Below are 23,017 nucleotides of genomic sequence, written 5' to 3'. Positions count from 1 at the left end.
TGCAGAAAGTAGGCCTCCAGTAGTAGCAGCATAAGCGCTGCACAATTAACACAATGACAAAGCAATGAGTTGAGGAGAGATAATATTTCCATGTGATTAACGTCTATTAGCTGATGATGTTGCACTCTGCTGAAACACACACTCAGGATTGTGACTTAAATAAAGACCAGCTTTTGTGTGTGTGTGTGTGTGTGTGTGTGTGTGTGTGTGTGTGTGTGTGTGTGACACAGGGGGTTGGTGGCACCTTAATCGGGGAGGATGGGCTCGTGGTAATGGCTGGAGCAGAATGAGTGGAATGGTATCAAATACATGGTTTCCAGGTGTTCGATGCCACTCCATTTGCTCTGTCCCGGCCGAGCCGTTCTCCCCCTGTCTGTGTGTGTGTGAATATTGTAGCGACCCTGGTTTATAAGCGCTGATATCGACTATGCCACTTGAGCATACTTTTGTTGCACAATCGATGGCGCACTGGGCTTGGGGCCAGGAAATGGACTGTCCGAGCCACACTCCCTGCCTGTTTCATAACAATACATACAGCTGAATAGGCAGACAGTCACTGTGTACAAAATTGACTGGTCAGTTTCTAACAGAATATATTCCGAATCCTAAATGGTAAAACTCCTCTCCAGTCGATATTCGCTCTGCATTAGGCTTCAATGAGTTATACCACGGCATAGAACTCACAGACGGTGTCTACCTTCAGTCAACACCCTATTCCTTATATAATGCACTAATTTTGACCAGAGTCCTCTGCCACTGTTTACACTATTTGCTAAAGATGTAGACTATAGAAGGCCTGTTTTTCTCTCCACAACGGTGTGTGTGTGTGTGTGTGTGTGTGTGTGTGTGTGTGTGTGTGTGAGAGAGAGAGAGAGAGACAGAGAGAGAAAGGCGATCAGTTGGTAGCAGTCCTAGGTACTGATTGGCTCTAGCGGTACATGTGACAACGGTCCTCATCTGCATATGGACAGGTACGCTATGGTGAGCGTGGTGGAAATGACACCGTGAATGGAGTTTTAAAGATAATCGAGAAATCTCCTAAATAGCCCTAGGACATTGCTAGTCTACACCAAGAGGACTACTGTTTCATACCGCCCATTGACTTCGGAAAATAGCTCATTGTAATCAGTAGGTAAGTCCATGGAAAACACCTAAATTAAACAATCGCCAGTGTTGTTTGATAGGTCCGTATAGTAGTGCAGACGTGATAGAGTTGGCAGAGGTGTTATTGAAACGTAGTTAAAGTAGGCCTAGGCTGGTTTTAGCAGTGGGACCTTAGCTTGATAGGCTTCGAATGCTGAAAGCCGTGTTTAGACCGTTTTGGGTTGGTTTTATTTCTTTGTAACAGCACCGCGTTACAATTGATGCACCTGAAAACAGGTGTAGCAGGCTCGGTCGCATTCCAACAGCTGGGCAGACATTCCTTCTATCGGCGCTTTGAAATGACGTGTGTATGTGGCTGGGTTTCGCTCTGAATTCAAATATTAGTTTAGTTATATAGTTACTTTGACAGGTGATCCGTAAAATGGAATGGTAATTTGCAATTTGAGCAGATTTTAAAATAAAGCATCAAGAATTGGTCGTTTTTTTTAAATGGGTCTGGTCCTAGAGTTTTTATTAGTTGTTTCATCTTACTTGATAGGCATAATTGTAAACGTGATAATATGTGCGCTTCAATATTCAAATGTATTTCATTATTCCGTATTCAGGTTCTAGTCACACGGTGGTTGTTTAGGAATGGTTGTTTGGACAGTAAAGTAAATACGTTGCGTTTCCTGTATGTTGTTCAACTCGTGGTTTCAGTGTAGTGTTGATCATGTACTATTGTTTACCCAGAGTAGATCATTAACTATCTCACAGCTAGGAATGTTCAGACTCTCCAACCCTGGGTTTGTGCTGTTTCATCTCTGACTGGGGATGTGTCCCAAATGGTACCCTTATTATTATTTGTAGTGTACTACTGTTCACCTGGGTCCACACCCATTATATACACACTGACCCTTATCTCGTGGACTATGGGCCCCGGTCAAGAGTAGTCAAGTGTAAAAGGAATGCGGTGCCATTTGGGACCCGGTTAAGAGACACTGTTTCAGACCGTCTCTGGACCCGGTTGAGAGACACTGTTTCAGACCGTCTCTGGACCCGGTTGAGAGACACTGTTTCAGACCGTCTCTGGACCCGGTTGAGAGACACTGTTTCAGACCGTCTCTGGACCCGGTTGAGAGACACTGTTTCAGACCGTCTCTGGACCCGGTTGAGAGACATTGTTTCAGACCGTCTCTGGACCGGGTTGAGAGACACTGTTTCAGACCGTCTCTGGACCCGGTTGAGAGACATTGTTTCAGACCGTCTCTGGACCGGGTTGAGAGACACTGTTTCAGACCGTCTCTGGACCCGGTTGAGAGACACTGTTTCAGACCGTCTCTGGACCCGGTTGAGAGACATTGTTTCAGACCGTCTCTGGACCGGGTTGAGAGACACTGTTTCAGACCGTCTCTGGACCCGGTTGAGAGACACTGTTTCAGACCGTCTCTGGACCCGGTTGAGAGACACTGTTTCAGACCGTCTCTGGACCCGGTTGAGAGACACTGTTTCAGACCGTCTCTGGACCCGGTTGAGAGACATTGTTTCAGACTGTTTCTTGACCCGTTTGACATTGCAGCTGACTGTCGAGACTGACCGATCTACAAATCACCTTGGATCACAAATAACTACTCAATATTATTTGTAGATCAGTCGGTCAGAATTTACCCATGATACATTACCCATGATACACTGCCATTGTTTCTATGCCGATGTGTTCCATAGACTGTGACAGACAGCTAAACTGCCTCAAAGGGGCTGAATTCACTGATATGGCCTGGCTCATTGATGCTCTCCAACACTCTGTCTCTCTAGAGACAGGCACCCCTCACTGTCAGTCTGGCTGCTGTGTCCCCATTGGTCCAGATGTGAGAGCAGAGACCAGCAGTGTCACCTCTAACCCTCAGGTGAGTGAGACATCCGTCCACCTATTGTCTGTGTTTCTGTCTGCCTGTGTACCTGCTTCTCTCTCTCATCCCCTCCTCTCTCACTGACTCAGGGCCCGTCGTCATGAAAATGGTGTTGTGGTTACCAAGGCCGTCGTGGGGGTTGTGGTCTGTGTTAGTCCCAGGTCTGGCCCTATTGCTGTGTCTGGCCCTGGCCCTGATGGGCTGTGTGATCAGGAAGAAGAGAAGGATGGAGGGAATGTATCGGCCCAGTGCGGAGGAGAGCAAACAGACAAGACCACGGGGGGCAGAGAGACCAGGCCTGCCCCTGCCCAAGGAGGAGAGACTCATCTGATACACACACACACACACACACACACACACACACACACACACACACACACACACACACACACACACACACACACACACACACACACACACACACATAAACTCTCTCTTTTCCTCCCTCTCTCTGTCACTACCATTGCCTCCCTCTCCTCTACCCTGTACATGAAGCCAGAATGGGTTATTGGTAACAATGTTTTGTATGTATTGTGTAAAGGTATCTGTATATGAAGTGTCTTGTTAAATATGGCAGAACATGCCTGGTGGATGTTCCATGTTCTCTCCAGTTTCTCCAACTGTGCTGATGTTGTCATCCGTGTGTCAACAGGTGAATGCCCCGTCAGGGGTGTGTTGTTTACCTGTAGGTGGACTAGTTGTTGGCATGTTTACCTGTCGGTGGACTAGTTGTTGACATGTTTACCTGTCGGTGGACTAGTTGTTGGCATGTTTACCTGTCGGTGGACTAGTTGTTGGCATGTTTACCTGTAGGTGGACTAGTTGTTGGCATGTTTACCTGTAGGTGGACTAGTTGTTGGCATGTTTACCTGTAGGTGGACTAGTTGTTGACATGTTTACCTGTAGGTGGACTAGTTGTTGATTTGGTCAGTCATGCAGAGAAAAGGGAATTTAAAACTTCCTCTATATGCAAAACGTCTCTCTTTATTATGGCAGTTATACTGTTACATGTATACAAACCATGATTTAAGTTTATCCCTTGTATAAAACATTAGTGTGTGTTTTTATATCTTGAAAATGAAGAGAATGGTGAGTAAGACACTATGAATGATTTCTAATGCACTTCTGATGATATTATCCATGTGAAAAAAATAAAACTCCTCTCAAAAAGTATAAAACATCCATTTATTCAGTGCATTTAATATCATCCAGGAGAAAAAGATTTGATTTAGTAAAAAAAAAAAAATTCTTCAAGTGTGTATTCAGTGCATTGAGTTAATGTATTCATGTTCCACAAGCCCCACCTGCTGGTCATCTAAGGACAATACAGCCAGCGACATCAGTCAGAGGGATGGACAGAACTGAATCCTGGATGTCATGTAACATGATCACGGGTGTATTCAGCAGTGGTGTAAAGTACTACTTAAGTCGTTTTTTTTTTTGGTTATCCCCCACATTAGTTTACTATTTTTGACAACTTTACTTCACTACATTCTTTAAGAAAATAATGTACTTTTTACTCCATACATTTTCCCTGTCACCCAAACGTACTCGTTACATTTTGACAGGAAAATGGTTCAATTCACACACTTATCAAGAGGACGTCCCTGGTCATCCCTACTACCTGATCTTGTAGACTCACTAAACACAAATGCTTAGTTCGTAAATGATGTCTGAGTGTTCCCCTGGCTATCTGGAAGAAAAAAAAGAATATGGTGCTGTCTGGTTTGCTTAATATAAGGAATTTGAAATTATATTTACTTTTGATGCTTAACTACATTTTATCAATTGCATTTACTTTTAATACTTAAGTATATTTAAAACCAAATACTTTTAGACTTTTACTCAAGTAGGATTTTACCGGTTTGACTTTCATTTATACTTGAGTCATTTTCTATTAAAGTATCTTTACTTTTACTCAAGTATGACAATTGGGTACTTTTTCCACAACTGATATTCAATAGTTGCATAATTTAGCAAAATGTTTAGCGTTGTATCAAAACGTTTTGCAGTGGTAACAGTTTAATCCAAACTGAAAATATTTTCCAATTAAAATGAGTGTTTCTATTGAAAAAATTCAGAAAGGTCCCTCCCCGTTTGCTTCCAAGCAATGCACCCTGGGAAAAACTTTTGGCATTATATCATAGACCTGTATAAGAATGTTACAGAATGTTCCGATAGAAATCGGAATTACTGTCTGTCGGTTAGAATATGGGAGTGTGTCAATTCTATTCATTCTATTTCTACTTGCAACATTCAGAGCTCTTCATGTTCCTGAGTTTCACTTCCCATCCCAATTTCTTCTCTGACATCAAGTGCCTCAGTCTTTGAAAACTGCAAAATCATTGGCTGAGCTATGCGCCACTCAAACAGTCCTGCACCAATCATCAAGCCTCAAATCTCTTCTTCAGCTCAGACACCTTGACAGGGGGCGGGTCTTCCTGCACTGTGGTGTTCCCCCCTGGTTCTGATTGGTTATTTATAGGCGTAGTCAGTACAGGTGTGGCTATGACAGGTCCAGCTCTGTCATTATTTGAGACCTGGGTGTTGTTGGGTTCCTGAGGGCAGCTCTTCTGTATAGTGTCCCAGGTCTGAGGTGTGTTGCTGGGCTTACTGGGTTTAGGCGAGCCCCTGGTCTGGGCCTTCCCATGGAGGGTTTGCACGGAGGCCGGTGACTGGAACAGTGCTACAGCAGATGAAACACCGGGAGAAAGGGGCGTGGGTCCCACCTCTATTTCCTCCCCCCTTTCTTCTCTTTCTAGCTGACCCAGGGGTTGTTTAGAAGCAGGGGTTGCTGTGCCATTCTCAGGCCCAGGAAAATCAGTGGTTTTGGGGGTGAGTCTGTCCCCTTCTCCCTGGTTGTCCTCCACTGCCCCGGCTCCGGCCCTAGACTCAGTACCCGGCCTTGGGCCTCTGTTCCTGGGTAACTCTCCTGGTGTCTTGGTGCCTCTCTCCTGCCCCTGCCCCTGGTTCTCCTCTCCTTGTTGCTGGTCTTGACCTCTGTAATTCTGCATCTTCTCTCTCTTTTTCTCTCCCTCCACTTCTTTCCCCTTCCCATTCTCACCCATACATTCAGACTGAATCTCTGGCTCCATAGTGATGTCTTCATCCCTCTTCCTCTCCTCCATCCGTTGTTCATCCTGCCCTCCTTGCCTCAGAACATTCCATCTCTCCATCCCCACCTCTTTCCTCACTTTAAGGTCCTCTGCCTCCACCAACCCCTTTTCCATCCCCTCTTCTCTCCTTCCCTCCTCTCTCCACTCCTCCTCTCTCCTTCCCTCCTCTCTCCGCTCCTCCTCTCTCCTCCCACCCTCTCTTCTCCCTTGAGGTGTTTCTGATGCTTCCTCTGACAACGCCTGTCCCTCTCCTAGCCAATCAGAATCATCTGTCTGTTCTGGCCCCTCCCCCATGTAATGTAGCCCCTCCTCCTGGTTCCAGCTGTGCAGACTGCCACTCCCACCGATGGACACGCCTAGACTCTCCTGACTGGGAGTGGCCAGGCCCCTCTGTTGACACACACGGTGAGGAGATGAGGTCTGTGTCTGGGATGTTTCCGTGTGTGTGTGTGTGTGTGTGTGTGTGTGTGTCAGTGTGCTGTCCTCACCTGTCTGATGTAGTCAGTAGTATCAGGTCCAAACAGGTCTAGACTTCGTGTCCCGTAGAGCAGGCCGCGGTCATGGGAGCTCCGGGCACTCAGCGTGTCAAAGATCTCCCCCAGGAGGTCCATCTCTTCTGGGTCACACATACCCGAGTCTCCCCCCTCCTCCTCCTGGAGCTCTGGGTCTGCCACGGGGCCTGAGACAGCACTGATACACACATGTGAATGAACATTTTGGTTCCATCGCTCTCTGTCTCTGACTCACTCACCCTCTCTCTTTTTCTCACTCACTCACTCACTCACTCACTCACTCACTCACTCACTCACTCACTCACTCACTCACTCACCACCCTCTCTCTTCCTGTCTCTAATTCATACCTTTCACTCTCACTCTTCCGTCCTCTCTCTCTCTCTCTCTCTCTCTCTCTCACCTGTCCTGCCAGTCTTCTTCCCAGGTGTCTCTGTTCTCTTGTGTGTTCTCGTTGTCAAGGAGACAGCCTTGTTTGTTAACTGGACGACGGGGACGAGACTGACATAGTGCGACAGAACAAGACATAGGCAGGACATAATGCCACACAGCAAGACATAGCAAAATCATCACAATAGAAAAGGTTAAGTTTATGATTGGTGGGTTGAATAATCCAATCCTAGATATGTGGTGATGATTAACTTCTACCTCCAGTGATTGGTCAGTGTCCCCTGGCCCACCCCTGTCTCAGTCTCCAGTATCTATGCTGCAACAGTCTATGTGCAGGGGGGGGGGGCTAGGGTCAGTCTGTTAAATCTGGTGTAATTCTCCTATCTTATCTGGTGTCCTGTGTGAATTTAATTATGCTCCCTCTAATTCTCTCTCTTTCCCTCTCTCCCTTCCCTCCCGGAGGACCTGAGCCCTAGGATCATGCCTCAGGACTACCTGGCATGATGTCTCCTGGCTGTCCCCAGTCCATCTTGTCGTGCTGCTGCTCCAGTTTCAACTGTTCTGCCTGCGGCTAGGAAACTCTAACCTGTTACCGCACCTGCTGTCTCGACCTCTGAATGCTCGGCTATAAAAAGCCAAATGACATTTACTCCTGAGGTGCTGACCTGTTGCACCCTCTACAACCACTGTGATTATTATTTGACCCTGCTGGTCATCTATGAACGTTTGAACATCTCGAAGAACAATCTGGCCTTAAAAGGCCATGTTCTGGTATAATCTCCACCCGGCACAGCCAGAAGATGACTGGCCAGCCCTCAGAGCCTGGTTCCTCTCTATGTTTCTTCCTAGGTTCCTGCCTTTCTAGGGAGTTTTTCCTAGCTACCCTACTTCTACATCTGCATTGCTTGCTGTTTGAGGTTTTAGGCTGGGTTTCTGTACAGCACTTTGTGACATCTGCTGATGTAAAAAGGGCTTTATAAATCCATTTGATTGATATTAGAGGCAGGTCTTACCTTCCCAAAGTGTTGTGTGATTGGTAAACGGCTCTGAAGGCAATCTGATTGTTTGCGGCGGTGTGTGTGTGTTCCTGACACGGATTTGCCTCTCTTAAGGGAGAGAATCTCAACGTGCTCCTGCACATATATAGAGAAAGGATGAACACACACACACACACACACACACACACACACACACACACACACACACACACACACCACTACAAAACAACAACAACACATACCTTGGGTGATAGAAAGTTCCTCAAGCCACGTTTGGCCTGAAAGAAAAGACAGAAAATAATTAGTAGGAAACCATATTTCACTAAGGGAGCACACACACACACACTCACACAAAGACACACAGACACACACACACAGACTACGCACTTACCGACTTGTACATGTGAGTCTTAGACTTGACGTTAAGGATGAGAGCTCCTCCCCCTTTCTACCAACAGAGCAAAATAATCAGACAGACCAATCAGAACACTTGAGACATTATTTAACCCATAGCAAGTAAGTGTAAGAGATGTGTGTTGTGTAAATTACAGAACCCTGTAAGTTCTTACCTTCAGGTTGCCCACCAGTTGATGATAGGCTTTGGTGCTTCCTGAGAGAGAAAGAGAGAGAGAGAGAGTTATTAATTTTTCAGCAGTCTTATGGCTTGGGGGTAGAAGCTGTTAAGGAGCCTTTTGGTCCTAGACTTGGTGCTCTGGTACAGTTTGCCGTGCAGTAGCAGAGAGAACAGTCTATGACTTGGGTGACTGGAGTCTTTGACAATTTTTTGGGCCTTCGGTACCGAGTCAATGTGCGGGGGGGTGCAGGTTAGTCGAGGTAATGTAAAGTGACTATGCATAGCCTTCCTCTGACACCGCCTAGTATAGAGGTCCTGGATGGCAGGAAGCTTGGCCCCAGTGATGTACTGGGCCGTACGCATTACCCTCTGTAGCGCCTTACGGTCAGATGCCGAGCAGTTGCCATACTAGGTGGTGATGCAACCGGTCAGGATGCTCTCGATGGTGCAACCGGTCAGGATGCTCTCAACTGTCCCCCAGGGCTCAGTTCTAGGCCCTCTCCTATTCTCGCTATACACCAAGTCACTTGGCTCTGTCATATCCTCACATGGTCTCTCCTATCATTGCTACGCAGACGACACACAATTAATCTTCTCCTTTCCCCCTTCTGATAACCAGGTGGTGAATCGCATCTCTGCATGTCTGGCAGACATATCAGTGTGGATGACGGATCACCACCTCAAGCTGAACCTCGGCAAGACGGAGCTGCTCTTCCTCCCGGGGAAGGACTGCCTGTTCCATGATCTCGCCATCACGGTTGACAACTCCATTGTGTCCTCCTCCCAGAGTGCTAAGAGCCTTGGCGTGACCCTGGACAACACCCTGTGGTTCTCCGCTAACATCAAGGCGGTGACCCAATCCTGTAGGTTCATGCTCTACAACATTCGCAGAGTACGACCCTGCCTTACACAGGAAGCGGCACAGGTCCTAATCCAGACACTTGTCATCTCCCGTCTGGATTACTGCAACTCGCTGCTGGCGGGGCTCCCTGCCTGTGCCATTAAACCCCTACAACTCATCCAGAACGCCGCACCTCGTCTGGTGTTCAACCTTCCCAAGTTCTCTCACGTCACCCCGCTCCTCCGCACACTCCACTGGCTTCCAGTTGGAGCTCGCATCTGCTACAAGACCATGGTGCTTGCCTACGGAGCTGTGAGGGGAACGGCACCTCCGTACCTTCAGGCTCTGATCAGTCCCTACACCCAAAGAAGGGCACTGCGTTCATCCACCTCTGGCCTGCTGGCCTCCCTCTGCGGAAGCACAGTTCCCGCACAGCCCAGTCAAAACTGTTTGCTGCTCTGGCACCCCAATGGTGGAACAAGCCCCCTCACGACGCCAGGACAGCGGAGTCAATCACCACCTTCCGGAGACACCTGAAACCCCACCTCTTTAAGGAATACCTGGGATAGGATAAAGTAATCCTTCTAACCCCCCCCCATAAAAAAGATATAGATGTACTATTGTAAAGTGGTTGTTCTACTGGATATCATAAGGTGAATGCACCAATTTGTAAGTCGCTCTGGATAAGAGCGTCTGCTAAATGACGTAAATGTAAATGTGATGGTGCAGTGTTTTTGACGATCTGGGGACCCATGCCAAATCTTTTCAGTCTCCTGAGAGGGGAAAAGGTGTTGTCGTGCCCTCTTCACAACTGTCTTGGTGTGTTTGGACCATGATAATTCATTGGTGATGTGGACACCAAGGAACTCGAAACTCTCGACCCGCTCCACTTCAGCCCCGTCGATGTTAATGGTGGCCTTTTCGGCCCTCCCTTTCCTATAGTCCACGATCAGCTCCTTTGTCTTGCTCACATTGAGGTAGAGGTTGTTGTCCTGGCACAACACTGCCAGGTCTCTGACCTCCTCCCTATAGGCTGTCTCGTCGTTGTCGGTGATCAGGCCTACAACTGTTGTGTCATCAGCAAACTTAATGATGGTGCTGGAGTTGTGCTTGGCCACGCAGTCGTGGGTGAACAGGGAGTACAGGAGGGGACTAAGCACGCACACTTGAGGGTCCCCCATGTTGAGGATCAGCGTGGCAGATGTGTTGTTGCCTACCCTTACCTCCCTGGGGGCGGTCCGTCAAAAAGTCCTGGATCCAGTTGCAGAGGGAGGTGTTTAGTTCCAGGGTCCTTAGCTTAGTGATGAGCTTTGTGGGTACTATGGTGTTGAATGCTGAGCTGTAGTCAATGAACAGCATTCTCACGTAGGTGTTCCTTTTGTCCAGGTGGGAAAGGGCAGTGTGGAGTGCGATTGAGATTGTGTCATCTGTGGATCTGTTGGGGCGGTATGCGAATTGGAGTGGGTCTAGGGTTTCTGGCATGATGGTGTTGATGTGACCCATTACCAGCCTTTCAAAAAAAATTAATGGCAACCAACGTGAGTGCTGCAGCAGGTAATCATTTAGGCAGGTTACCTTCACTTTCTTGGGCACAGGGACTATGGTGGTCTGTTTGAGACATGTAGGTATTACAGACTCAGTCAGGGAGAGGTTGAACATATCAGTGAAGACACTTGCCCGTTAGTCCGCGTATGCATTGAGTACACATCCTGGTAATCTGTCTGGACCCACGGCTTTGTGAATGTTGACCTGTTTAACCTGTTATGGCTAGGGGGCAGTATTTTCATGGCTGGATAAAAAAACGTACCCGATTTTAATCTGGTTACTACTCCTGCCCAGTAACTAGAATATGCATATAATTATTGGCTTTGGATAGAAAACACTCCAAAGTTTCTAAAACTGTTTGAATGGTGTCTGTGAGTATAACAGAACTCAAATGGCAGGTCAAAACCTGAGAGATTCCTTTACAGGAAGTGGCCTGTCTGACCATTTCTTGAACTTCTTTGCCATCTCTATCTTTTACAAAGGATCTCTGCTCTAACGTGACACTTCCTACGTCTTCCATGGGCGCTCAGAGCCCGGGAAAAACCTGAATGTCGTCATCCCAGCCCCAGGCTGAAACACATTATCGCCTTTCTCAAGTGGCCGATCAAGGGACTGTGGGCTTAGGCGCGTGCCCTGGCCGCCCCGTCTTTGTGATTTTTCCTCTGTTTGCCGAAAAGGAGATTCCCGGTCGGAATATTATCGCTTTTTACGAGATAAATTGCATAAAAATTGATTTTAAACAGCGGTTGACATGCTTCGAAGTACGGTAATGGAATATTTAGAATTTTTTGTCACGAATTGCGCCATGCGCACGACCCTGATTTACCATTTCGGATAGTGTCTGGGACGCACGAACAAAACGCCGCTATTCGGATATAACGATGGATTATTTTGGACCAAACCAACATTTGTTATTGAAGTAGCAGTCCTGGGAGTGCATTCTGACGAAGACAACAAAAGGTAATCAAACTTTTATAATAGTAAATCTGATTTTGGTGAAGGCTAAACTTGCTGGGTGTCTAAATAGCTAGCCCGTGATGGCTGGGCTATGTACTTAGAATATTGCAAAATGTGCTTTCACCAAAAAGCTATTTTAAAATCGGACATATCGAGTGCATAGAGGAGTTCTGTATCTATAATTCTTAAAATAATTGTTATGCTTTTTGTGAACGTTTATCGTGAGTAATTTAGTAAATTGTTAGTAAATTCCCCGGAAGTTTGCTATGCTAGAAGGTATGCTAGTTCTGAACGTCACATGCTAATGTAAAAAGCAGTTTTTTTATATAAATATGAACTTGATTGAACAAAACATGCATGTATTGTATAACATAATGTCCTAGGTGTGTCATCTGATGAAGATCATCAAAGGTTAGTGCTGCATTTAGCTGTCTTCTGGGTTTTTGTGACATTATATGCTAGCTTGAAAAATGGGTGTCTGGTTATTTCTGGCTTGGTACTCTGCTGACATAATCTAATGTTTTGCTTTCGCTGTAAAGCCTTTTTGAAATCGGACAGTGTGGTTAGATAAAGGAGAGTCTTGTCTTTAAAATGCTGTGAAATAGTCATATGTTTGAAAAATTGAAGTTTTTGTATTTTTGAGGAATTTGTAATTCGCGCCACGCCTATCATTGGATATTGGAGCAGGTGTTCCGCTAGCGGAACGTCTAGATGTAAGAGGTTAAAGGTCTTGCTCACATCGACTATGAAGGGCGTGATCACACAGTCGTCTGGAACAGCTGGTGCTCTCATGCATGCTCTAGTGTTGCTTGCCTCAAAGCGAGCATAAAAGGCATTTTGCTCGTCTGATAGGCTCGCGTCACTGGGCAGCTCGCAGCTGGGTTTCCCTTTGTAGTCCGTAAAATGTTTCAAGCCCTGCCACATCCGACGACCGTCAGAGCCGGTGTAGTAGGATTTAATTTTAGTCCTGTATTGACACTTTGCCTGTCTGAGGGCATAGCAGGATTTCTTATAAGCGTCCGGATTAGTCTCCCGCTCCTTGAAAGCGGCAGCTCTAGCCTTTAGCTCGGTGTGGATGTTGCCTGTAATCCATGACTTCTGGTTGGGATATGTACATACGGTCACTGTGGGGACGACGTCGTCGATGCACTTATTGATGAAGCCGATGGCTGAGGTGGTAAACTCCTCAATGCCATTGGATGAATCCAGGAACATATTCCATTCTGTGCTAGCAAAACAGTTCTGTAGCGTAGCATCCGCGTCATCTGACCACTTCTATATTGAACGAGTCACGGGTACTTCCTGCTTTCATTTTTGCTTGTAAGCAAGAATCAGGAGGATAGAGTTCTGGTCAGATTTGCCAAATGGAGGGCGAGGGAGAGCTTTGTATGTGTCTCTGTGTGTGGAGTAAAGGTGGTCTAGAGTTTAAATGATTTATTTTATTTTCATCCTCTGGTTGCACATGTGACATGCTGGTAGAAATGAGGTAAAACAGATTTAAGTTTGCCTGCATTAAAGTCCCCGGCCACTAGGAGCGCCACTTCTGGATGAGCATTTTCTTGTTTGCTTATGGCCTTATTTAGCTTATTGAGTGTGGTCTTAGTGCCAGCATCAGTTTGTTGTGGTAAATAGACAGCTATGGAAAATATAGATGAAAACTAGATTGTTTGGCAAGCATCGGTTTGTGAGGACTTAAACACACAGACACAGACAGACAGACAGACAGACAGACAGACAGACAGACAGACAGACAGACAGACAGACAGACAGACAGACAGACAGACAGACAGACACCTGCTTCTGCTGTTCCACACTGTAGCATCTCTTGTTCAAACAGGTCGTCTGGCTCTATCCCTCTGTTCAGCAGCTCCAGACGTCCATCAATAAACTGAAAAGCAAAAACCCAGTCAATGAACTGCTTTGTTAGTATATCATAGTGACTCCTATTCAACCCTGAGAAGATCGTTCTACTGAATATCACTATGATTCTAATAATAAACTTAGAACTGTTTGTTCTGTAATCCTGACAAAGACATAACGGTCGAATTGTTGTGACAATGAACACCTGAGGAAGTGGAGCTATATTGCAGAATGTGGATTATTGCAGAATGTGGATTATTCTCTTTTGCTAATGGCCAGACATCCAGACTACAAATGACCTTTTGATGTTTGTATGTTGACCTGTTTTTCTTGTTTGTTTTACACCTCCATACCACGAGGACATTTGATATCCACATGTGTGTGTGTGCTACTTGTTGTCATGTTTGTTTTGTTATGGTATCCCCAGAACAGCAGAGGGCAGCGTCCTGTCTTGAGATGAACTCACCTGTTTGAAGAGCTGCAGGAGGAGGAGGGCACTCATACTGATATACACACACACACCACACCACATACACACACACACACACACACCACACCACACACCACACACACACACACCACACCACACCACACACACAGGTACCTGTTTGAAGAGCTGCAGATGGACAGCACTCTGTAGGAACTGTCTCATACTGGAAGACCTGTGGTCCAGGAAAACCTCCTCACAGAACATGACCTGACCATTCTAGGGAGGGAGGGAGGGAGGTAGGGTGGTAGGGAGGGAGGGAGGGGATGGAGAGGGAGGAGGCAGAGAGAGATGGTGAAGAGAAGACACTTTATTGAAACAGGTGTCTTTATATACAGTATTATAGAGTATTCTACAGTATTATTGCATACAGAGTAAAAAGCATCTGCACATTATTGTATTTTAATGTTATGTATTCCAACTTCGTTCCCAGAGTATTCCAGATTATTATTGTTCTAACCGTTTTCCCAGAGTATTACCGTTCTAACCACGTACCCAGACTATTTCAGAGTATTATCGTTCTAACCATGTACCCAGACTATTTCAGAGTATTATCGTTCTAACTGCGTTTCCAGAGTATTACCGTTCTAACCGTGTACCCATACTATTTCAGAGTATTATCGTTCTAACCGTGTACCCAAACTATTTCAGAGTATTATCGTTCTAACTGCATTTCCAGAGTATTATTGTTCAAACCGTGTTCCCAGAGCATTCCAGAGTATTATTGTTCTAACTGTGCTCCCGGAGTATTCCAGAGTATTATTGTTCTAGCCGTGTTCCCAGAGTATTCCAGAGTATTATTGTTCCAACTGTGCTCCCGGAGTATTCCAGAGTATTATTGTTCTAGCCGTGTTCCCAGAGTATTCCATAGTATTATTGTTCTAACTGTGTTTCCAGAGTATTCCAGAGTATTATTGTTCTAACTGTGTTCCCAGAGTATTACCGTTCTAACTGTGTACCCAGACTATTTCAGAGTATTATTGTTCTAACCGTGTACCCAGACTATTCCAGAGTATTTTCGTTCTAAACGTGGTGGCAGGGCATTCCAGAGTATTATTGTTCTAACTGTGTTTCCAGAGTATTATATTTTTAACCGTGTTCCCAGAGCATTCCAGAGCATTATCGTTCTAACCGTGTTCCCAGAGCATTCCAGAGTGTTATTGTTCTGTGTTCCCAGAGTATTATTGTTCTAACCGTGTTCCCGGAGTATTCCAGAGTATTACCGTTCTAACTGAGTTCCCAAAGCATTCCAGAGTATAATTGTTCTAACCATTTCCCCAGAGTATTCCAGAGTATTATTGTTCTGAGTTCCCAGAGCATTCCAGAGTATTATTGTTCTGAGTTTCCAGAGTATAATTGTTCTAACTGTATTCCCAGAGCATTCCAGAGTATTATTGTTCTAACTGTGTTTCCAGAGTATTACCATTCTAACTGTGTTTCCAGAGTATTACCGTTCTAACCATGTTCCCAGAGTATTCCAGAGTATAATAGTTCTGTGTTCCCAGAGCATTCCAGAGTATTATTGTTCTAACTGTGTTTCCAGAGTATTACCGTTCTAACTGGGTTTCCAGAGTATTACCGTTCTAACGTGTTCCCAGAGTATTCCAGACTATTATTGTTCTAACCATGTTCCCACAGTATTCCAGTATATTATTGTTCTCACCGTGTTCCCAGAGTATTCCAGAGTATTATTGTTCTAACCGTGTTCCCACAGTATTCCAGTATATTATTGTTCTAACTGTGTTTCCAGAGTATTCCAGAGTATTATTGTTCTAACCGTGTTCCCACAGTATTCCAGTATATTATTGTTCTAACTGTGTTCCCAGAGTATTCCAGAGTATTATTGTTCTAACCGTGTTCCCACAGTATTCCAGTATATTATTGTTCTAACTGTGTTTCCAGAGTATTCCAGAGTATTATTGTTCTAACCGTGTTTCCCTTCAGAGCGTCTCCATATCCTCCAAACAGCAGAGCCTGAGCCCTGAGGAAGGCCTTGGCCACGCCCACACCTGCTGACGCTGCCTGATGTTTCAGAGACAACTTCAGACCTGATACCTGGTACACACACACACACACACACACACACACACACACACAGACACACACGTTGTTACACAGACACACATTGTTACATGGACACACACACACACAAGTCCACATGCAAGTTATCCACACACACATCTAAACGTGCTTACTTGCTCAAACGCAGGGATGCGTGAAAGCAGGCATGCGCGCACACACACACACACACACACACACACACACACACACACACACACACACACACAGACACAGACACAGACACAGACATTCACATTACCACATCTGCTGGTATCTTCTTCAGGTCATCGAAGGGAGATTCTATAGTGTTGGTGTCTACATTCAGAATCACCACGTCCTCTAACCCCCGGCTTCTCACTCTCTGGATCAATACATCAATACATCAATACATCAATCAATCAATACATCAATACGTCAATACATCAATACATCAACACATCAATACGTCAATATGTCAATACATCAATACGTCAATACATCAACACATCAATACATCAATCAATACATCAATACATCAACACAGCAATACATCAATCAATACGTCAATACATCAACACATCAATACATCAATCAATACATCAATACATCAATACATCAACACATCAATACATCAATCAATACATCAATACGTCAATACATCAACACGTCAACACATCAATACATCAACACATCAATACGTCAATATGTCAATACATCAATACGTCAATACATCAACACATCAATACATCAATCAATACATCAATACATCAATACATCAACACAGCAATACATCAATCAATACGTCAATACATCAACACATCAATACATCAATACATCATCAATACATCAATACATCAATACATCAACACATCAATACATCAATACGTCAATACATCAACACATCAACACATCAATACATCAACACGTCAATACGTCAATACATCAAACAATCAATACGTCAATACGTCAATACATCAATACATCAACACATCAATACATCAATACATCAACACATCAATACGTCAATACATCAATACATCAATCAATACATCAATACATCAATACATCAATACATCAAAACATCAATACATCAAAACATCAACACATCAATACATCCATCAATACATCAATCAATACATCAATACATCAATCAATACATCAATACATCAATCAATCAATACATCAATCAATCAATACATCAACACATCAATACATCAATACATCAACACATTAATCAATCAATACATCAATACATCAATACATCAATACATCAACACATCAATACATCAATACATAAATTAATCAATACATCAATACCTCAATCAATACATCAATCAATACATCAATCAGTCAGTCAACAAACCAACCAATCAACTAATCAATCAGTCACTTAGTAAGTCCATCAATCAGTCAATCGATCAATCACAAAAACAGTCTGTCCGTCCGTCCATCCGTCTGTCCATCAGTCAGTTATTTTCCGATGTGGTCTCATAGTATACTGTATGATTCATACTGCCCTGCAGGTCCTGGCTGCTTGTCAGAGGGATGATATACCATTAGATCCTTATGGAAACCATGGAGATGCTGTAGTTACTGTACCTCTGTCAGACTAGAGTGGACTCCTATGAGGAAGGGCATCGGAGCACTGAGAGACAGAGAGAGAGAGAGAGATTGAGTGCTTTCATATATACATTTCAGTGTGTATGTGTGTGTGTGTGTTTTCTCTCTCTCTGACCAGCAGTAGTCCAGTAGGTGTGGGGGCAGGACAGGTATGAAGATGTGTTGCCAGTACATGGGGTAGAGCACAGCACTGAGGGCATGAACACACGCTGTTAACTGGAGCGGAGAGACAGAGAGAGAGAGGGAGGGAGAGAGAGAGAGGGGGGGAGAGAGAGAGAGACAGAGATAGAGAGGGAGGGAGAGAGAGACAGAGAGAGACAGAGAGAGAGAGGGAGGGAGAGAGAGGGAGGGAGAGAGAGACAGAGGGGGGAGAGACAGAGAGAGACGGAGAGAGAGGGAGGGAGAGAGAGACAGAGGGGGGAGAGAGAGAGAGGGGGGGAGAGACAGAGAGAGACAGAGATAGAGAGGGAGGGAGAGAGAGACAGAGGGGGGGAGAGACAGAGAGAGACAGAGAGAGAGAGGGAGGGAGAGAGAGGGAGGGAGAGAGAGGGAGGGAGGGAGAGACAGAGAGAGGGAGAGAGAGGGAGAGAGAGAGGTGGGAGGGAGAGAGAGGGAGGGAGAGACAGAGAGAGGGAGAGAGAGGGAGAGAGAGGGAGGGAGGGAGAGACAGAGAGAGGGAGAGAGAGGGAGAGAGAGAGGTGGGAGGGAGAGAGAGGGAGGGAGACAGAGAGAGGGAGAGAGAGGGAGAGAGAGAGGTGGGAGGGAGGGAGGGAGACCAATCAGAACAGCATACATTTCTGTTAGAAATTACGGAAAGCAACCTTTGAGAAAGGGTTGAATGAAGTTTTGTGAGTTGTTGAGGTATAGTGTGTGTGTCTGTCCTCACTGTGCTGAGTTTGCTGGAGAGGATGAGGATGCGTCTCTCAAACAACATGCTGGCATAGAGCTGGAGGAGGTTAGACACATCTACTGCTACCACCAACTCTGTCAGGTTCCTCTGTAGCACACACACACACACACACACACACACACACACACACACACACACACACACACACACACACACACACACACACACACACACACACACCACAGTATAAAAAAAATAGGTACCACTTTTCTTAAAGCATTCAGGTACCGCTGTAATGTAAGACCTGTCGTAACCATGGACACTTTATAATGTCTTATCTTCCCGTAATGATCTCTCTGTCAATGTCAAGACAGTGGTTATCTATGAGATGTATAGTATAATCAATGTTTAAGACAGTGGTTATCTATGAGATGTATAGTATAATCAATGTTAAGACACTGGTTATCTATGAGATGTATAGTATAATCAATGTCAAGACAGTGGTTATCTATGAGATGTATAGTATAATCAATGTTTAAGACAGTGGTTATCTATGAGATGTATAGTATAATCAATGTTTAAGACACTGGTTATCTATGAGATGTATAGTATAATCAATGTTAAGACAGTGGTTATCTATGAGATGTATAGTATAATCAATGTTAAGACACTGGTTATCTATGAGATGTATAGTATAATCAATGTTAAGACAGTGGTTATCTATGAGATGTATAGTATAATCAATGTTAAGACACTGGTTATCTATGAGATGTATAGTATAATCAATGTCAAGACAGTGGTTATCTATGAGATGTATATACTATCGTTGGAAACGGACAAATTGCCTTGAGCAGGTTTTAGTATGTTTATAATTGTATAAGTAGCCTAGCAACAGTGATGAATGTGTTCTGGGTTAAATGGAATGATCTACAGTATGTGTAAAGGGGGCCAGTCTCTAAACAGGATGTTTCCAGAAGGGTGAGATAGGAGGCATGTGTTAGAGGTAATAGATTGTAAACTACTGCCCTGTAGCACTGTCTTATAGCTGTTCTATATCATTATATTCTCTCTATATGTTATAGCTTCGCTGATCTATACCATTAAATTCTCTCTGTATGTTATAGCTTCACTGTTCTATGACATTATATTCTCTTTATATCTTATAGCTTCACTTTTATAGTTCATTATATTATCTCTGTATGTTATGCATCATTATATCCACTGGACTGTGAATAGATTGCTTATTCTCAGAAATAGCTCTTTGTGTCTGAGAAAGATAATTATCTAGTGGACTGTAGCAGGCTGCAGGACTGTGCACTCCCTAGTCTCAAAGCCTCTCCTGGCTGATAAAGAAGTGGACTGTAGCAGGCTGCAGGACTGTGCACTCCCTAGTCTCAAAGCCTCTCCTGGCTGATAAAGAAGTGGACTGTAGCAGGCTGCAGGACTGTGCACTCCCTAGTGTCAAAGCCTCTCCTGGCTGATAAAGAAGTGGACTGTAGCAGGCTGCAGGACTGTGCACTCCCTAGTCTCAAAGCCTCTCCTGGCTGATAAAGAAGACAGGGAGGTGGGTGGAGGAGAACCAAAGGTTCTGGACTCAAGCTGGGACAATAACACCACCTGTCTAACAATGAATTGTTTTTCGACAGAGGAGAGGGGTCTGTTTGGGAAGAGGGGGGGCGGGTGGTTAGTCAGAGGTTGTAAATATATGTGATTGTGACCTCATATCTTGTCTTTGCATCTGTATGACCCAGTGTGGTGAATACATCTAACATCTGTATGACCCAGTGTGGTGAATACATCTAACATCTGTATGACCCAGTGTGGTGAATACATCAAACATCTGTATGACCCAGTGTGGTGAATACATCTAACATCTGTACGACCCTGTGTCGTGAATACATCTGTATGACCCAGTGTGGTGAATACATCTAACATCTGTATGACCCAGTGTGGTGAATACATCTAACATCTGTATGACCCAGTGTGGTGAATACATCTAACATCTGTACGACCCTGTGTCGTGAATACATCTGTATGACCCAGTGTGGTGAATATATCTAACATCTGTATGACCCAGTGTGGTGAATACATCTAACATCTGTATGACCCAGTGTGGTGAATACATCTAACATCTGTATGACCCAGTGTGGTGAATACATCTGTATGACCCAGTGTGGTGAATACATCTGTATGACCCAGTGTGGTGAATACATCTGTATGACCCAGTGTGGTGAATACATCTAGCAGCTGTACGACCCAGTGTGGTGAATACATCTGTATGACCCAGTGTGGTGAATACATCTAACATCTGTATGACCCAGTGTGGTGAATACATCTAACATCAGTACGACCCAGTGTGGTGAATACATCTGTACGACCCAGTGTGGTGAATACATCTAACATCTGTATGACCCAGTGTGGTGAATACATCTGTACGACCCAGTGTCGTGAATACATCTGTATGACCCAGTGTGGTGAATACATCTAACATCTGTATGACCCAGTGTGGTGAATACATCTAACATCTGTATGACCCAGTGTGGTGAATACATCTAACATCTGTACGACCCAGTGTGGTGAATACATCTGGACGACGCAGTGTGGTGAATACATCTAGCAGCTGTACGACCCAGTGTGGTGAATACATCTGTACGACCCAGTGTGGTGAATACTTCTAACATCTGTATGACCCAATGTGGTGAATACATCTAACATCTGTACGACCCAGTGTGGTGAATACATCTGTATGACCCAGTGTGGTGAATACATCCAACATCTGTACGACCCAGTGTGGTGAATACATCTGTACGACCCAGTGTGGTGAATACATCTGTATGACCCAGTGTGGTGAATATATCTAACATCTGTATGACCCAGTGTGGTGAATACATCTAACATCTGTATGACCCAGTGTGGTGAATACATCTAACATCTGTATGACCCAGTGTGGTGAATACATCTGTATGACCCAGTGTGGTGAATACATCTAACATCTGTATGACCCAGTGTGGTGAATACATCTAACATCTGTATGACCCAGTGTGGTGAATACATCTAACATCTGTATGACCCAGTGTGGTGAATACATCTGTATGACCCAGTGTGGTGAATACATCTGTATGACCCAGTGTGGTGAATACATCTGTATGACCCAGTGTGGTGAATACATCTAGCAGCTGTACGACCCAGTGTGGTGAATACATCTGTATGACCCAGTGTGGTGAATACATCTAACATCTGTATGACCCAGTGTGGTGAATACATCTAACATCTGTACGACCCAGTGTGGTGAATACATCTAACATCTGTACGACCCAGTGTGGTGAATACATCTGTACGACCCAGTGTGGTGAATACATCTAACATCTGTATGACCCAGTGTGGTGAATACATCTGTACGACCCAGTGTCGTGAATACATCTGTATGACCCAGTGTGGTGAATACATCTAACATCTGTATGACCCAGTGTGGTGAATACATCTAACATCTGTATGACCCAGTGTGGTGAATACATCTAACATCTGTACGACCCAGTGTGGTGAATACATCTGGACGACGCAGTGTGGTGAATACATCTAGCAGCTGTACGACCCAGTGTGGTGAATACATCTGTACGACCCAGTGTGGTGAATACTTCTAACATCTGTATGACCCAATGTGGTGAATACATCTAACATCTGTACGACCCAGTGTGGTGAATACATCTGTACGACCCAGTGTGGTGAATACATCCAACATCTGTACGACCCAGTGTGGTGAATACATCTGTACGACCCAGTGTGGTGAATACATCTGTATGACCCAGTGTGGTGAATACATCTAACATCTGTACGACCCAGTGTGGTGAATACATCAGGGTCAGGGTTAGGGTCAGGATCAGGGTTAGGGTCAGGATCAGGGTTAGGGTCAGGATCAGGGTCAGGATCAGGGTTAGGATCAGGGTCAGGATCAGGGTTAGGGTTAGGGTTAGGGTCAGGGTTAGTGTATTACAGTGACAGCAGACTCACACTTTCAGGGATGGAAGGGAGCCCTCTGGGGTCTGGAGCGATGAGGTACGGGACCTGGGGAAGAAGGGAACAAGTAGCAGTTAGTTTCCATCCCAAATGGCACCCTATTCCATAAGTGCACTATTTTTGACCATGGCGCATAGGGCTCTATGCAGGGAATAGGATGCCATTTGAGGTGCAGTCCTAGTCAGAAAGAACAACATCTGGGTGTATGTTAGTACTGGTAGA

General features: G+C 44.9%; 1 protein-coding gene and 1 long non-coding RNA gene across 4 annotated transcripts in view; one reads left to right on the top strand and one right to left on the bottom strand.

The window, feature by feature from the left end:
• Nucleotides 1-889: 889 nt before the first annotated feature.
• On the top strand, nucleotides 890-4,173 carry LOC106564262 (uncharacterized). Its single transcript, XR_001319452.2, has 3 exons — nucleotides 890-1,132; nucleotides 2,899-2,990; nucleotides 3,083-4,173. It is a non-coding gene; the product is annotated as an uncharacterized lncRNA (long non-coding RNA).
• Nucleotides 4,165-23,017, bottom strand: part of LOC106564264 (DENN domain-containing protein 1B) — a 33,142-nt gene continuing 14,289 nt past the window's right edge. For 2 of the 3 annotated variants that reach the window (XM_045690776.1, XM_045690777.1), the window contains 15 exons: nucleotides 22,790-22,843; nucleotides 18,818-18,928; nucleotides 18,047-18,147; nucleotides 17,911-17,956; nucleotides 16,592-16,693; nucleotides 16,201-16,326; nucleotides 14,389-14,490; nucleotides 13,719-13,812; nucleotides 8,577-8,617; nucleotides 8,399-8,455; nucleotides 8,250-8,285; nucleotides 8,023-8,142; nucleotides 7,023-7,120; nucleotides 6,598-6,799; nucleotides 4,165-6,499 (listed from right to left, as the gene is read on the bottom strand). In XM_045690776.1, the coding sequence (XP_045546732.1) occupies nucleotides 5,381-6,499; nucleotides 6,598-6,799; nucleotides 7,023-7,120; nucleotides 8,023-8,142; nucleotides 8,250-8,285; nucleotides 8,399-8,455; nucleotides 8,577-8,617; nucleotides 13,719-13,812; nucleotides 14,389-14,490; nucleotides 16,201-16,326; nucleotides 16,592-16,693; nucleotides 17,911-17,956; nucleotides 18,047-18,147; nucleotides 18,818-18,928; nucleotides 22,790-22,843 (2,409 nt within the window). In that variant the 3' untranslated portion in view covers nucleotides 4,165-5,380. The remainder of the gene's footprint in view (nucleotides 6,500-6,597; nucleotides 6,800-7,022; nucleotides 7,121-8,022; nucleotides 8,143-8,249; nucleotides 8,286-8,398; nucleotides 8,456-8,576; nucleotides 8,618-13,718; nucleotides 13,813-14,388; nucleotides 14,491-16,200; nucleotides 16,327-16,591; nucleotides 16,694-17,910; nucleotides 17,957-18,046; nucleotides 18,148-18,817; nucleotides 18,929-22,789; nucleotides 22,844-23,017) is intronic. The other variant, XM_045690778.1, reaches the window with a different exon arrangement.

The sequence above is a fragment of the Salmo salar genome, chromosome ssa12, assembly GCF_905237065.1.
Source record: "Salmo salar chromosome ssa12, Ssal_v3.1, whole genome shotgun sequence".
Lineage (NCBI taxonomy): Eukaryota > Metazoa > Chordata > Actinopteri > Salmoniformes > Salmonidae > Salmo > Salmo salar.
Note: the sequence above shows the minus strand (reverse complement) of the source record. Positions and strands in the feature narration are given on the sequence as shown.